This window comes from Lissotriton vulgaris, chromosome 6 (genome assembly GCF_964263255.1).
Source record: "Lissotriton vulgaris chromosome 6, aLisVul1.2, whole genome shotgun sequence".
In the NCBI taxonomy this organism is placed as follows: domain Eukaryota; kingdom Metazoa; phylum Chordata; class Amphibia; order Caudata; family Salamandridae; genus Lissotriton; species Lissotriton vulgaris.
In genome coordinates this window covers 174313263-174326646 of record NC_141694.1, presented here as the reverse complement: position 1 = coordinate 174326646, position 13384 = coordinate 174313263, and the positions used below count along the sequence as shown (strand labels likewise).

Genomic DNA, 13384 nt, shown 5'->3' with positions numbered 1-13384 from the left:
ACAAGAAGAAACTTTCACCGAAGCCCGTGTGGAGGAGGGGGATGCACAAGGTGATTTGGAATAGCCGGACTGGCAGTAATGGAACATCTCTAGGACTCTCTTTGAGTAGCACATAAACTAAAAATGACATGAAGGGCACAACAAATATATGCCAAACTACATCAGGATGATGTATAAGTAGAACATTAAGAGTACCCTGGGGGTATAAAGAAAGCATAAGTATGATATGTTGTTTTATAATTGTAGTAAGTTGCACTAAAACAAATGTCCATTTAAAATACATGTCATGGAATGTAAGGGGCCTCAATAAACACAGAAAAATGTGCAAAGTAGAGTCTTATTTACAGCGACACCAAGTATATGTGGCCATACTCCAAGAGCAAAAAACACAGTTGATGGAAAGAATGCAGAACAATGTCTTACATTCACCCCAGCACAAAGATCTGGGCCTAAATCCATCGTTTTTTTGCACTCCACACCACCCTAGGTCAGACAATGACTATATGCAAATCAGCCTTGACCCTGTGCCTCATGGGAACAGTCCAGCCCGAACTACCAAGCCATGTCTTCCCTAAACCAGAATCAAGCATCCAAGGACCCGTTTCTGGCTATCAGCCTTCTTCAGCCTGGATAGCTTGACTCCAGTGATGTGGAGAGCCTGGGACTCACGTCTGAGCATACCCAGCCCACTCAGGGTGAAAATTGCAAAAAACACAGTTGATGGACAGAATGCAGAACAATGTCTTACATTCACCCCAGTACAAAGATCTGGGCCTAAATCCATCGTTTTTTTGCACTCCACACCACCCTAGGTCAGACAATGGCTATATGCAAATCAGCCTTGACCCTGTGCCTCATGGGAACAGTCCAGCCCGAACTACCAAGCCATGTCTTCCCTAGACCGGAATCGGTTTCTGTATATCAAGCAAGCCAGGCTGAAGGTGGCTGTAATGCCAGAAACCGGTCCTGGGAAGCTTGATTCCAGTCCAGGGAAGACATGGCTTGGCAGTTCGGGCTGGACTGTTCCCTTGAGGCACAGGGTCATACTGATTTGCATATGGCCATGTTTGAACTGGGGTGGCGGAGTGAGCTAAAGAACAGTGATGGATTAAACCCAGATCAGTTGACTGGGGGTGAGTGTTTGTATTGTCAACGCTCCGTCCATCATCACCTTTAGTTTTTCTTTGTTCGCCCTAAGTTGGCAGGGTATGCTCAGATGTGAGTCTCTTGCTCACTTTGCCACTGGAGTCAAGCAAGCCCAGCTGAAGACGACTGTTATGCCAGAAACCGGTCCTGGGAAGCTTGATTCCGGTCCAGGGAAGACATGGCTTGGCAGTTCGGGCTGAACTGTTCCCATGAGGCACAGGGTCAGACTGATTTGCATATGGCCATGTCTGAACTGGGGTAGCAGAGTGAGCTAAAGAACAGTGTTGGATTAAACCCAGATCAGTTGACTGAGGGTGAGTGTTTGTATTGTCAACGCTCCATCCATCATCACCTTTGGTTTTTCTTTGTTCGCCCTAAGTTGGCAGGGTATGCTCAGACGTGAGTCCCTTGCTCACTTTGCCACTGGAGTCAAGCAAGCCCGGCTGAAGATGGCTGTAATGCCAGAAACTGGTCCACGGAATCTTGATTCCGGTCCAGGGAAGACATGGCTTGGCAGTTCGGGCTGGACTGTTCCCATGAGGCACAGGGTCAGACTGATTTGCATATGGCCATGTCTGAACTGGGGTGGCGGAGTGAGCTAAAGAACAGTGATGGATTAAACCCAGATCAGTTGACTGGGGTTGAGTGTTTGTATTGGCAACGCTCCGTCCATCATCACCTTTGCTTTTTCTTTGTTCACCCTAAGTTGGCAGGGTATGCTCAGACGTGAGTCCCTTGCTCACTTTGCCACTGGAGTCAAGCAAGCCCGGCTGAAGACGGCAGTAATGCCAGAAACTGGTCCTGGCAAGCTTGATTCCGGTCCAGGGAAGACATGGCTTGGCAGTTCGGGCTGGACTGTTCCCATGAGGCACAGGGTCAGACTGATTTGCATATGGCCATGTCTGAACTGGGGTGGCGGAGTGAGCTAAAGAACGGTGATGGATTAAACCCAGATCAGTTGACTGGGGGTGAGTGTTTGTATTGTCAAGGCTCCGTCCATCATCACCTTTGGTTTTTCTCCATACTCCAAGAGACCCATCACCTCCCTGGCACAGGCTTGCTGTCATTGAGGAGAATGAAAGTCACATGTATTGGATCAGGATGTTCATCACACACCAGAGGAGTGCTGATTTGGGTGCACAGGAACTCTGGACTGCATATACAGGAGGTAGAAGTGGACACTGAGGGTAGATATGTAATAGCTAAATGGCAGAAGGATAACTTTCATGTGCTATTAGTCGGTATTTATGGACCGAAGCATGATGATCCTCCATTCTATAACATCCTATACACCAATACCGCACAACACTCAGACATACAACAAATCTGGGGAGGGGTGGTGATTTTAATTGCATACAAAATCCAGACCTAGATAGGTTGAAAAGCCTCCCTAGATGCCCTTGTAGGACTGCAACAGTGATAGCTGAAATCACAGAAGTGGAGGAATTAATGCACGTCTGGCATCACCGTTCCCCCTTGGGCAGAGAATATACACACTATTCATCTGTGAACAACACCCGTATAGATTATTGGCATGTATTGCGGGAACTGTTACTTCTCATGACCGACTGCATGCATATGGCTCGCACATTTTCTGACCATTCTCCCATGATGCTGATGGTGTCTATCAACAATATACTTTTTGAAAAACAAGATACCAGCCCTACACTTCGTTTGTATCGAGCTCGTGAATTCGAGCAACAAATCAATACTATTTCTGAATCTGTTAGGTACAATTCATTTATACCATTTACTTTTTTTGTTTGTTCATTAGAAATTATTTTGCATGAGAAAAACACTTCACATAACACATTCCATATATACATAAATTATAACATTGCACATAGACACAACATTTCATTCAATAAACATTACATATACATTGCACATCTGTTCTACAGCAAATATTCAATCTTTGCGTAGTATTGTACATATATCATTTAAAGGATAAAGTCACGTTCAAGAGGAGATAAAAAAAGATGAAAAAGATTTAACTGGACGTATTAATCATTGTTGCAATTAGTCCAACAGTTAATTTCTCCTTTTTTCCTCTTGGCAAAAAGGAGAAATTACCTTAGTGGCCAGTAGTTGTAGCCCCTCCCTTCTTCAGGGTTAGGAGGGGAGGGTCTCGGAGCATCACCAGTCCCTCCCCGGGGGACACCAAGGATGCACTTCTGGGGGAGGGCGCTCTCGTGGGGGTGGCGGGCCAGAGATCGGACTCTTTTTAGAAATGTTGCCCTGTGGAGGATCTCTGCCTGCCTGCCGTGCTGCAGCCATGCTATCCAGGCGGTGCTCATATGGAATGTTTTTTTTGTTTTTTTCTTGTGTTGAATGCGGAGTTACAGGACGATCTGGATGCAGACGGGTACAGTAAGGGTACCTCTGCGGCAGACTGGTACAGTAAGGGTACCACTGCCTGGCACAGTAAGGGTGCATGAGCCAAAGACCTGGAGCCACAGGAGGTTCCGGGAAAACCACAACGGCGCCCCGTTAGTCCTTTGGGTGGTTGGGGGGCCTGACCAATGGGGGTGTGCCATACCGCTCCGCCCTGAAAGGGGCGGGAGTATAAGACAAGATCACGTGATCTGGAAGAGGGATCTACAAAGGTGCTGCGCTGTCCGGGTGTCGACCCACCGCGCTGGCTGGCTCATTAGGCGTGCGGGCGGGGCAGTGAGGGGCTGCCTGCCTTGGATCGCCTGTAAGATAACCATCGAACTTCATACTTTGTTGTATGAAAATAAACCTGCAGCAGTTCTTTACCCATAACAATGTGTCCTGTGTAATCATTATATGGACAAAATGTGTAATATGTGTGGTGGGAGCGGATGACGGTGTGGGCACTATGAGGTTTGCTTTTTGGTGGGAGGAGGAAAAGCTATCCATTCTCTTCCCTCGGGTAAGCTCCCTGGTCCTGATGGGGTTCCTCAAGATTTGTATACATCTCTAGTTGATCTGGGGGCACCCCTATTGACTCAGCACCTAAATGCAGTCATTCACGCCTTGCTACCACCCTCATGGAGTCACTCTGTGATCATGCCAGTACTTAAAAGGGGGAGTAGAGCAGACCCAGCATATTATTTGGACTTTCTCCTTGGTGTACTCTGACATGATAATTATGAGAAGGGTGTTCGAAGATCGTCTCACCACATGGGCAAATGATCAAAATATTTTGTCTGACATACAAAACAGGTTTAGAACAGGCCGGGGTACTGTTGAGAAAAACCTCAAGTTATTTTCGCTTATTACCAAGTACACCAAAGCAAGGGGGGGTTCAATCCATCTGGCCCTTATGGCCCTCAACTCTGCATTTAACAGAACCAAGCTCTGGGCCATGTTGGGGTCCATGGGGGTCGAGTCTGTACTTGTCACTTTTTTGTGCGATCTGCATGATGGCCTCATTGCTTCCATGAGGTTTGGATCCAATGAGGAATGCCCACACACTTTAACTTGAAGAGAGGGTCCACCAGGGTTGCATCCGGTTCCCCCTTTATTTGTATTCTTTATATTGGACTGGCCCACTGTGTGGAAGTAGTGGAATATTGATTAATATTCCAGGTCACTTGTAGCATGAGCTTGTGAGCTGGGCACAATAAAGTTTGTTTATTAACCCCTCACACACCAACCTGGTTGGTGTCATGCTTCATCATTGGGGTCCAACCAGGCAGCCGAATGCCGCCTGATTGTGCTTCAATGCCTGACTGCAGCGGAGCGGGTGTGGTGCAGTACTGTGATGAGGATGAAGGTGAGTAGTAAAATACACCTCTGGGGATCCTTGCCCAATGTTTTATTCATGGCGGCCCAGGGTGTGAGATAAAAGTATGTGATGCAACTACAAGTAGAAAAATTATGACTACTTAGTTGGCTTAAGTGTTGGCGGTCTACATGTTTCAGTCCCAGGAAAAAGTGTGCGGGACTTTCGTCAGGACCAGGTAGTGAGTGGCAAAAAGTAGTGCCACGTGTGGTTATTATCCTACACACGCGCTAAGGTGTGTGGAAAAGGGTAAAAACGCAGTTGTGCAACTTACATATACTGCAGGGAAGCGAGAAAAAATCCTGTAGGGAGGTAAAGAGAACAAGACACAATAAGACATTCTCCGGGTCTGCTGAAGGCCCCGTTCCTCCAGATAATACACGGGAGAACCTCTCCCCGCGCCCCGATTCTCTGGACTCGAACCCCTAGCGAAGTAAATATCGGTGCAATGTTTTAATCCTCCATAATTTATGTTCGTGTGATTGTCTCACTGTATATTTACAGCGCACGCTGATAACACGTAATTTTATATGTGTCTGTATTGTCCTACTACGTATTCCCTAAAACATAGTGACACCAGGGCCTGTCACCTTCACTACAAGGAGTGGCCCTGTGATAGATAGACACTAAATATCGCTGTGTGAATGAATGTGCCTTCATGTAATGGCGTTTCACCGTGCACAACGCACACAGCCTGTTTTAAGCCAGCATGCCTTGTTTGCATGCCCCAACGACTGTCACTTGTTCTCAACACAACATGCACAGCCATGCATGTCACATCTTTTTGAATTCTATAGGGTTGGTACTGCCTTCAGCAGACCCGGAGAATGTCTTATTGTGTCTTGTGGATTGGCGGGCAGCTGTGTGGCGTTCAGAAAGACCAACCGCTACAGATCTGACGGGCTCAAGGAGTCTGTCGGTCCATCAGTGGCAGAGGCACTGCCATAGGCATTACAATGTTCCTATCCGTCAGCCCTTGCATGGCAGTGAACCCACCATGAAGAGACAGGCAGAAAGGGACTTTGGGGGCCCAATGAAATGGGCACTGGGGGAACATAAGGTGCCCCCCTACATATCCTTGCATCATGTGGCATGTACAGAATGGTGCATGCCACATAGTGCAGGAATATGTGCAGTGTCCCTATTTCCCATTGTAGTGAGTGTTGCAGCCAGGTGCACACACTGCAATACAAACTATAGGCTTTGCGACGGTCGCATTGCAATGCCTCGTGCTGGACCCCCAACAGTCTATCGGGTGGTCTCGATTCCCAATAAGGTGGGGAGCAGACTGCCCGTCATCCTAATCGGGCCCTAAGTGATGTTTTTATGTGTTCTGTATCTAAGACTGCCTTTACAGATGGAATCATGATTTACAAATATATGATTTGGAATATATAAATTGTAGGTTTACATTTACATTTATTGTGGAAAAAAGTATTGAAAACTATGCTTAACTTCAGAAATTGTTCTGTTGCATGGTTGGGTTAATTGTTGAATACTCTAAGTAATTGTAGTCCCACAGAACAACGCTTTGTAGTTCATACTATATTGGCAGAGAGCACCATTCCTTTACATGTGCAAATGTGTTTCTAGTGCACAAAGATGAATATTCGTATGTGCCCTGTTTGGATATTTTCAATTGCTTAGGAGACCTCCGCATGTGCAAAAATACTCACCCAGGGCAGAAATTGCAAGAATAAAAGAAATCCTTGTTGCATAAAACGACTTGACAGCCGATCTCATAAGACTTGGCCCAAACAAGCTAGAACAATGAAAACATGAGTATTTATGATAGTCATAAAGTTTAAAAAGTAAAGTCATAACCTTAATGACGTGTTTTTGCAGATTTATAATCACTAACATAAGTGTCTGCACAGTATGGTGCTTTACATAATTTGCACTCAGTTCTTACATATTGAAAAATGCAGAAACATTGCCATTTAAAACATAATAAACGTTAAACCGATCCAAAATATTAGCAATGTTTGGCATATAGCTGGCATTATATATGTAGTAACTAGAAACATGAAAACAAAGGCACGTAAAGTCACAGGACTACCACGCGTATTCAGCAAGTTTTTAATGCTCTTCCCAGAGGCACTGGAAATATGTCGCAGGGGAGGACCACATTATGAGGCAGGGTTGAATAAATACATTTTGCATCAAAAAAATCCAAATAAAAGGCTTATTGTGGTAATAGAATGAATTTTATATATTGTAATTTTTTTGCACAAGTTAGCAACATCTGTGCAAACATTTTATCTCATTTGTATTATTTTAACCCCAAATAAAAGAAATCCATACTTACAACAAAAACACTGCAACCGCAAAATTGCATAATTCCAGGGGCCCAGTTTACACCCTGTGTCATGCAGTCACTTCATGTTCAATAGCTTTCTTCAGTTATATATTTTCTTCTAGGGTCTGTGATTATCACCTGCCTTTTTCCCTGTCCTTTCCTCTCCAAGTGTTAACCCTGCAATCATAAAAAGCTCTTCAGCGGCAATGCGCCCCATCGCCAACTGGCGTGTTGTGTTTCCCTTTGCAAATACCAACATGCTCTAATGTTAGTAATAAAGGCTCTGATATACTATGGAGGTAGAGTGTTTGGTCTCTTCTCCAGCCCAAAGGATTCCTCATCTTTTTACAAAACCCTCCAAAGTAAAGGCTAATGTAGGTTTTGATGTAAAAGCTGAAGAGTTTGCCCAGTAGGTGATATGTATGTTGTGGAAATTCTTCACACTTTTTTGTTGTTCAAGAAAATACTTCCAGGAGGCATGACCTTTGCGTCAAGGAGGGATGGTGGCAAGCTGCTAAGCTCTGCCACATTCACGGAGATACATCTTTCAGATCAGCCCTTCATGCCTTGCCTGATATTTGTTGACAGCGTCTCCAGTTCCCTGTTCTCCCTGCAGCTGGGGGGAACACTCAGATACAGTTTTTTTCTGCCCTGTTGCTGTGGCAGTGTTTACTTGTCATATGCGAAAAGCCACCATTTTCTAAGTGCGCTACTCTCTTCAATTATCTCATTGTGTAGCACATTTTTTTCAGCTGTCTGAGCATTTTCTTCAATTGTGGCATTCTCCTTGTATACTGTTAGAGCTTGATATTTCTATAAAGCATGGGCGGAAAATCCGTTACGCTCGTGGATTTTGCGAATTTTCAGTAAATTCGCAATCCGCGAGATTCGCGAATTTCCCGCAAAATCCGCAAATCCGCGAGCAGCGGATTTTATGGCTTGCTTGCACTGTTTGCGTGAGTTCGCGGCTTCCCAGTTCAACTTCGCTCCCCACGAATAAGCGCTAAATTGCAGAAATACGATCTTAGCAAAACTGAAACTACTTACCAGGTTCAAAAGTTCAAGCTTATCATTAGTAGCCATTTCCTGTAGTGCTTCCTGAGGGGCCCATCCAGAGTTCAGTTGCCTACTTGCAACTATTATGTGACCCTGCTCTGACCCTCAGAATAGTTACACAAAGGTCCTGAATTACAGCTAAGGCAGACAAGCAGGAGCCAGGCTGGAAGTTCAAATCCAGTGACACATTAATCAGCCCCTAATTCATTATTGTCAGTTGGGGCAGGGCAGGTGTTGTAACTAATTTTGCAACAATGAAAGCACTTAGCAAGTGCAAAAGATCACTAATCAGGAAGCACTAAGGAAGCAGGTGCCAGCTAAAAAAATATTCTGTGACACATTAATCAGCCCCAAATTAATTCAGGTCACTTGAGGCAGGGAAGGTGTGCTTTGCTTTGCCACAATATTGTACACTGGACAACCAGAGGGTGCTGTGATGAAACAGAGGGTGGCATGGGTGGGCCAGAGGGTGGCATGAGTAGTCAGAGAGTGGCAGTGGTGACAGAGAGTGGCAGTGATGAAGAAGAGTGTCCCAAACAGGCTGGACACATAGAAACAACAAGTTCGCAAAACTTGCGACCCGACACGTAAGTTCGCGTTTGCGAAATTGTACAAAACCCTTGCGAACTGGCAGAAACCCGCGCGAACACACAAAAAAAATCCGCAAATTCGCGAGAATTCGCGGATTTTGCGGATTGCGAGTTCGCAAATCCACAAAATTCGCGAACGCGAGATTCGCAAAATTCGCCCATGCTTAATTTCTATATGCTCAGTACTCTTAGTGGCAGATTATCCGAATGAAAAGCTTATATTTACCACATTTGTCCCACAATGGAGATTATTAACAGACATTGTATAATTCCGTAGTTACATACTTCCATTGGAGTTTTACTTCAGATGTGACATGTAGTTTTATGGATAGTCATGCTCTACCCTTTCAAAAACGTTCTCAAATCTCTGTGCATTTGATCAAAATGCCTAGTGACTCGCATGTTACTGCTAAACGATTCTCCTCTGGCACCTAACTCAAGTTAGCAAAAAATGACCCTCAATCTCCAATTCATTCTTCTCACAATCTTCTTCTTGACACTATTTTAGACGAAGTACATGATTTTAAACCTTTCATGAATGCCACCAATGAAACATTACAACAAATTGAGGATCATTGGATGGCAAAATGCTGGAAATGGAACAACATGAAGGTCACCTTCAAGACATAGCTACCAAAATTCCCGCAATGGAACAAGAAATACAAAAATGTAAATTACAAACTGAAGACCTTGAAAACCGAAATAGAAGGCACAATCTTCATTTTATGGTCATCCTAAAAAAACTGAAAGGTCAGACCATCCAACCTTCTTGAAAAAAATTCTACCTGATCTTCTAGACCTTCAGTTTTTTTCTCCTCTAAATATTCAAAGAGCACACCATCTGGGCTGCCTTCAAACTCATTCCACTAAACCTTGAGGTATCATAATGTTCTTTTTGGAATTCAATGATTTGATGCAAGACTTGAAAGCTGCAGGGGAAAAGCATTGTCTAGTATGGTGTGCTCTCAATATCTTTATTTCTCGAGATATCTCCAATTCAACAAATGCTAAGTGTAAAGAATTTCTGCCACTTCGCCCTCAATTGAGACATCAGAACATTCACTATGGCATTTTACATCCTTGTCAATGTAAAATTACTTCTGGGGGTGTTTCTCGTTCTTTTGATGATCTTGCTAACTAAAAATGTTTCTTCAAAATATTACTAAGCAACCTATAGATACACATACACAATGTTCCTAAACTGATGAAGGAGAAAGCTCTTCCACCCGTTCTGATTCTGCGGATGCGGGGGACCTTTGCCAGGGCGAGGTCGGCAGAGCAGAGGTTTCTCTTGGGTACGTGGTAGGATACTCTCTCATTGAGGTATTTGGGTCCGATGTTGTAGATGGATTTGTAGGCATGGGTGAGGAGTTTGAATTTGACCCTTTTCTAGAGCGGGAGCCAGTGGAGGTCTTGGGGGTGTTCTGAGGACGAGTCTGGCAGCAGAGTTCTGGATGGTCTCGAGTCTGTGTAGTACGGTTTTGTTGATTCTGGCATACAGGGTGTCGCAATAGTCCAGTCTGCTGGTAATGAGTGCATGGGTGGGGGGGACTTTTGGCCACACTCACCTGGGAGGTCGTCCTTTCCTTTGGCTCCTGACCACCACCGCAGACACAGCGCTGATCTGCAGCAAGACACACCAGGCTCCCTGCTGCCTGCCGCTTCGAGGAATTCGCGGCGAGGCAGCACATCGGGGACTACATCCCCCAGCAATCCTAGCGCCAAGGAGGTGTGTTTCCTGTCCCGCCCCCGGAGGTGCGCTTAAGGACAGCGCGAGCCCCGGGGGAGCGGGGGACTTTTGGCCACACTCACCTGGGAGGTCGTCCTTTCCTTTGGCTCCTGACCACCACCGCAGACACAGCGCTGATCTGCAGCAAGACACACCAGGCTCCCTGCTGCCTGCCACTTCGGGGAAATCGCGGCGAGGCAGCACATCGGGGACTACATCCCCCAGCAATCCTAGCGCCAAGGAGGCGTGTTTCCTGTCCCGCCCCCGGAGGTGCGCTTAAGGACAGCGCGAGCCCCGGGGGAGCGGGGGACTTTTGGCCACACTCACCTGGGAGATCGTCCTTTCCTTTGGCTCCTGACCACCACCGCAGACACAGCGCTGATCTGCAGCAAGACACACCAGGCTCCCTGCTGCCTGCCGCTGCGGGGAAATCACGGCGAGGCAGCACATCGGGGACTACATCCCCCAGCAATCCTAGCGCCAAGGAGGCGTGTTTCCTGTCCCGCCCCCGGAGGTGCGCTTAAGGACAGCGCGAGCCCCGGGGGAGCGGGGGACTTTTGGCCACACTCACCTGGGAGGTCGTCCTTTCCTTTGGCTCCTGACCACCACCGCAGACACAGCGCTGATCTGCAGCAAGACACACCAGGCTCCCTGCTGCCTGCCGCTTCGGGGAAATCGCGGCGAGGCAGCACATCGGGGACTACATCCCCCAGCAATCCTAGCGCCAAGGAGGCGTGTTTCCTGTCCCGCCCCCGGAGGTGCGCTTAAGGACAGCGCGAGCCCCGGGGGAGCGGGGGACTTTTGGCCACACTCACCTGGGAGGTCGTCCTTTCCTTTGGCTCCTGACCACCACCGCAGACACAGCGCTGATCTGCAGCAAGACACACCAGGCTCCCTGCTGCCTGCCACTTCGGGGAAATCGCGGCGAGGCAGCACATCGGGGACTACATCCCCCAGCAATCCTAGCGCCAAGGAGGCGTGTTTCCTGTCCCGCCCCCGGAGGTGCGCTTAAGGACAGCGCGAGCCCCGGGGGAGCGGGGGACTTTTGGCCACACTCACCTGGGAGATCGTCCTTTCCTTTGGCTCCTGACCACCACCGCAGACACAGCGCTGATCTGCAGCAAGACACACCAGGCTCCCTGCTGCCTGCCGCTGCGGGGAAATCACGGCGAGGCAGCACATCGGGGACTACATCCCCCAGCAATCCTAGCGCCAAGGAGGCGTGTTTCCTGTCCCGCCCCCGGAGGTGCGCTTAAGGACAGCGCGAGCCCCGGGGGAGCGGGGGACTTTTGGCCACACTCACCTGGGAGGTCGTCCTTTCCTTTGGCTCCTGACCACCACCGCAGACACAGCGCTGATCTGCAGCAAGACACACCAGGCTCCCTGCTGCCTGCCGCTTCGGGGAAATCGCGGCGAGGCAGCACATCGGGGACTACATCCCCCAGCAATCCTAGCGCCAAGGAGGCGTGTTTCCTGTCCCGCCCCCGGAGGTGCGCTTAAGGACAGCGCGAGCCCCGGGGGAGCGGGGGACTTTTGGCCACACTCACCTGGGAGGTCATCCTTTCCTTTGGCTCCTGACCACCACCGCAGACACAGCGCTGATCTGCAGCAAGACACACCAGGCTCCCTGCTGCCTGCTGCTTCGGGGAAATCGCGGCGAGGCAGCACATCGGGGACTACATCCCCCAGCAATCCTAGCGCCAAGGAGGCGTTTTTCCTGTCCCGCCCCCGGAGGTGCACTTAAGGACAGCGCGAGCCCCGGGGGAGCGGGGGACTTTTGGCCACACTCACCTGGGAGGTCGTCCTTTCCTTTGGCTCCTGACCACCACCGCAGACACAGCGCTGATCTGCAGCAAGACACACCAGGCTCCCTGCTGCCTGCCGCTTCGGGGAAATCGCGGCGAGGCAGCACATCGGGGACTACATCCCCCAGCAATCCTAGCGCCAAGGAGGCGTGTTTCCTGTCCCGCCCCCGGAGGTGCGCTTAAGGACAGCGCGAGCCCCCGCGTCGCGGGATCGCGCGCGGGTCGGCGCCCGGGGCTAAGCCCGGGCAAAGGGCGGGCCCTCTGTGGCCCTCAGAGGACCTCAGGAGGACGGGACGGGCCCCCCCACTTGGCCCCATCACAGAAGCAGGTACATAATACAACTACCCCTTTTGTTTCCAATTATCATTTGTCCCTGACCCGATCAGTGTCTTGTTCGTAGGAGCTCCTGCTGTCTCAACAATATGTCTATTTGGGAGGAGCTGAATGCCCTGTGTGGCACAAACTATGTCCCTAACATATCAACTCCGCCCACAGTTGGCAGAAACACTGACCCTACAAACCACCCTCCCCAGGAAGTACCTTTCTCGACATCCACTCAAGCCAACACGCTGCCCCAGGCCCGATTCACCAAAAGGAGCATTGAGGAGATTTCAGCAAATGTTGATCTAATGTCCTATAGCCCCTCATTACCCCCCGATAATTCATCTGTTTTAACGCCGCATAAGGTGGGGGCCACATCAAATGACTCTGTTTTCCCCTTCCAATCGACCCTACTGGCCCACATTGAACGATTGCTGAATGCAGCCTTATCACCCCTGGTCACAAAAATTCAGGATCTGGGAGAAAGGTTGTCCAGCGTGGAAAAAATAGTAAAAAGGATTAATCCATCAAATGCAAACACGATTCCCCTTTATGTTACATGCCCCCTACCAACCATGAGAAACCTAAGTCTACAGAACACAGAAAAGCACGACCAATTGATTCCTCTACTAGCAAATCCATCCCAAAAAGTTGTAAGACTACTTTCAAACCCACTTATGTCCCTTT

The 13384-nt window shown here is 48.3% G+C and overlaps 1 protein-coding gene across 1 annotated transcript in view; it reads right to left on the bottom strand.

Annotated features, from left to right (window-relative positions):
• The window catches only part of LOC147706973 (cysteine-rich venom protein-like), a 422922-nt gene that overhangs the window by 246780 nt on the left and 162758 nt on the right, over window positions 1–13384 (bottom strand). Inside the window, exon 5 of the mRNA XM_086925609.1 lies at window positions 6574–6659. Coding sequence (XP_086781735.1) covers window positions 6574–6659 — 86 coding nt within the window. The remainder of the gene's footprint in view (window positions 1–6573; window positions 6660–13384) is intronic.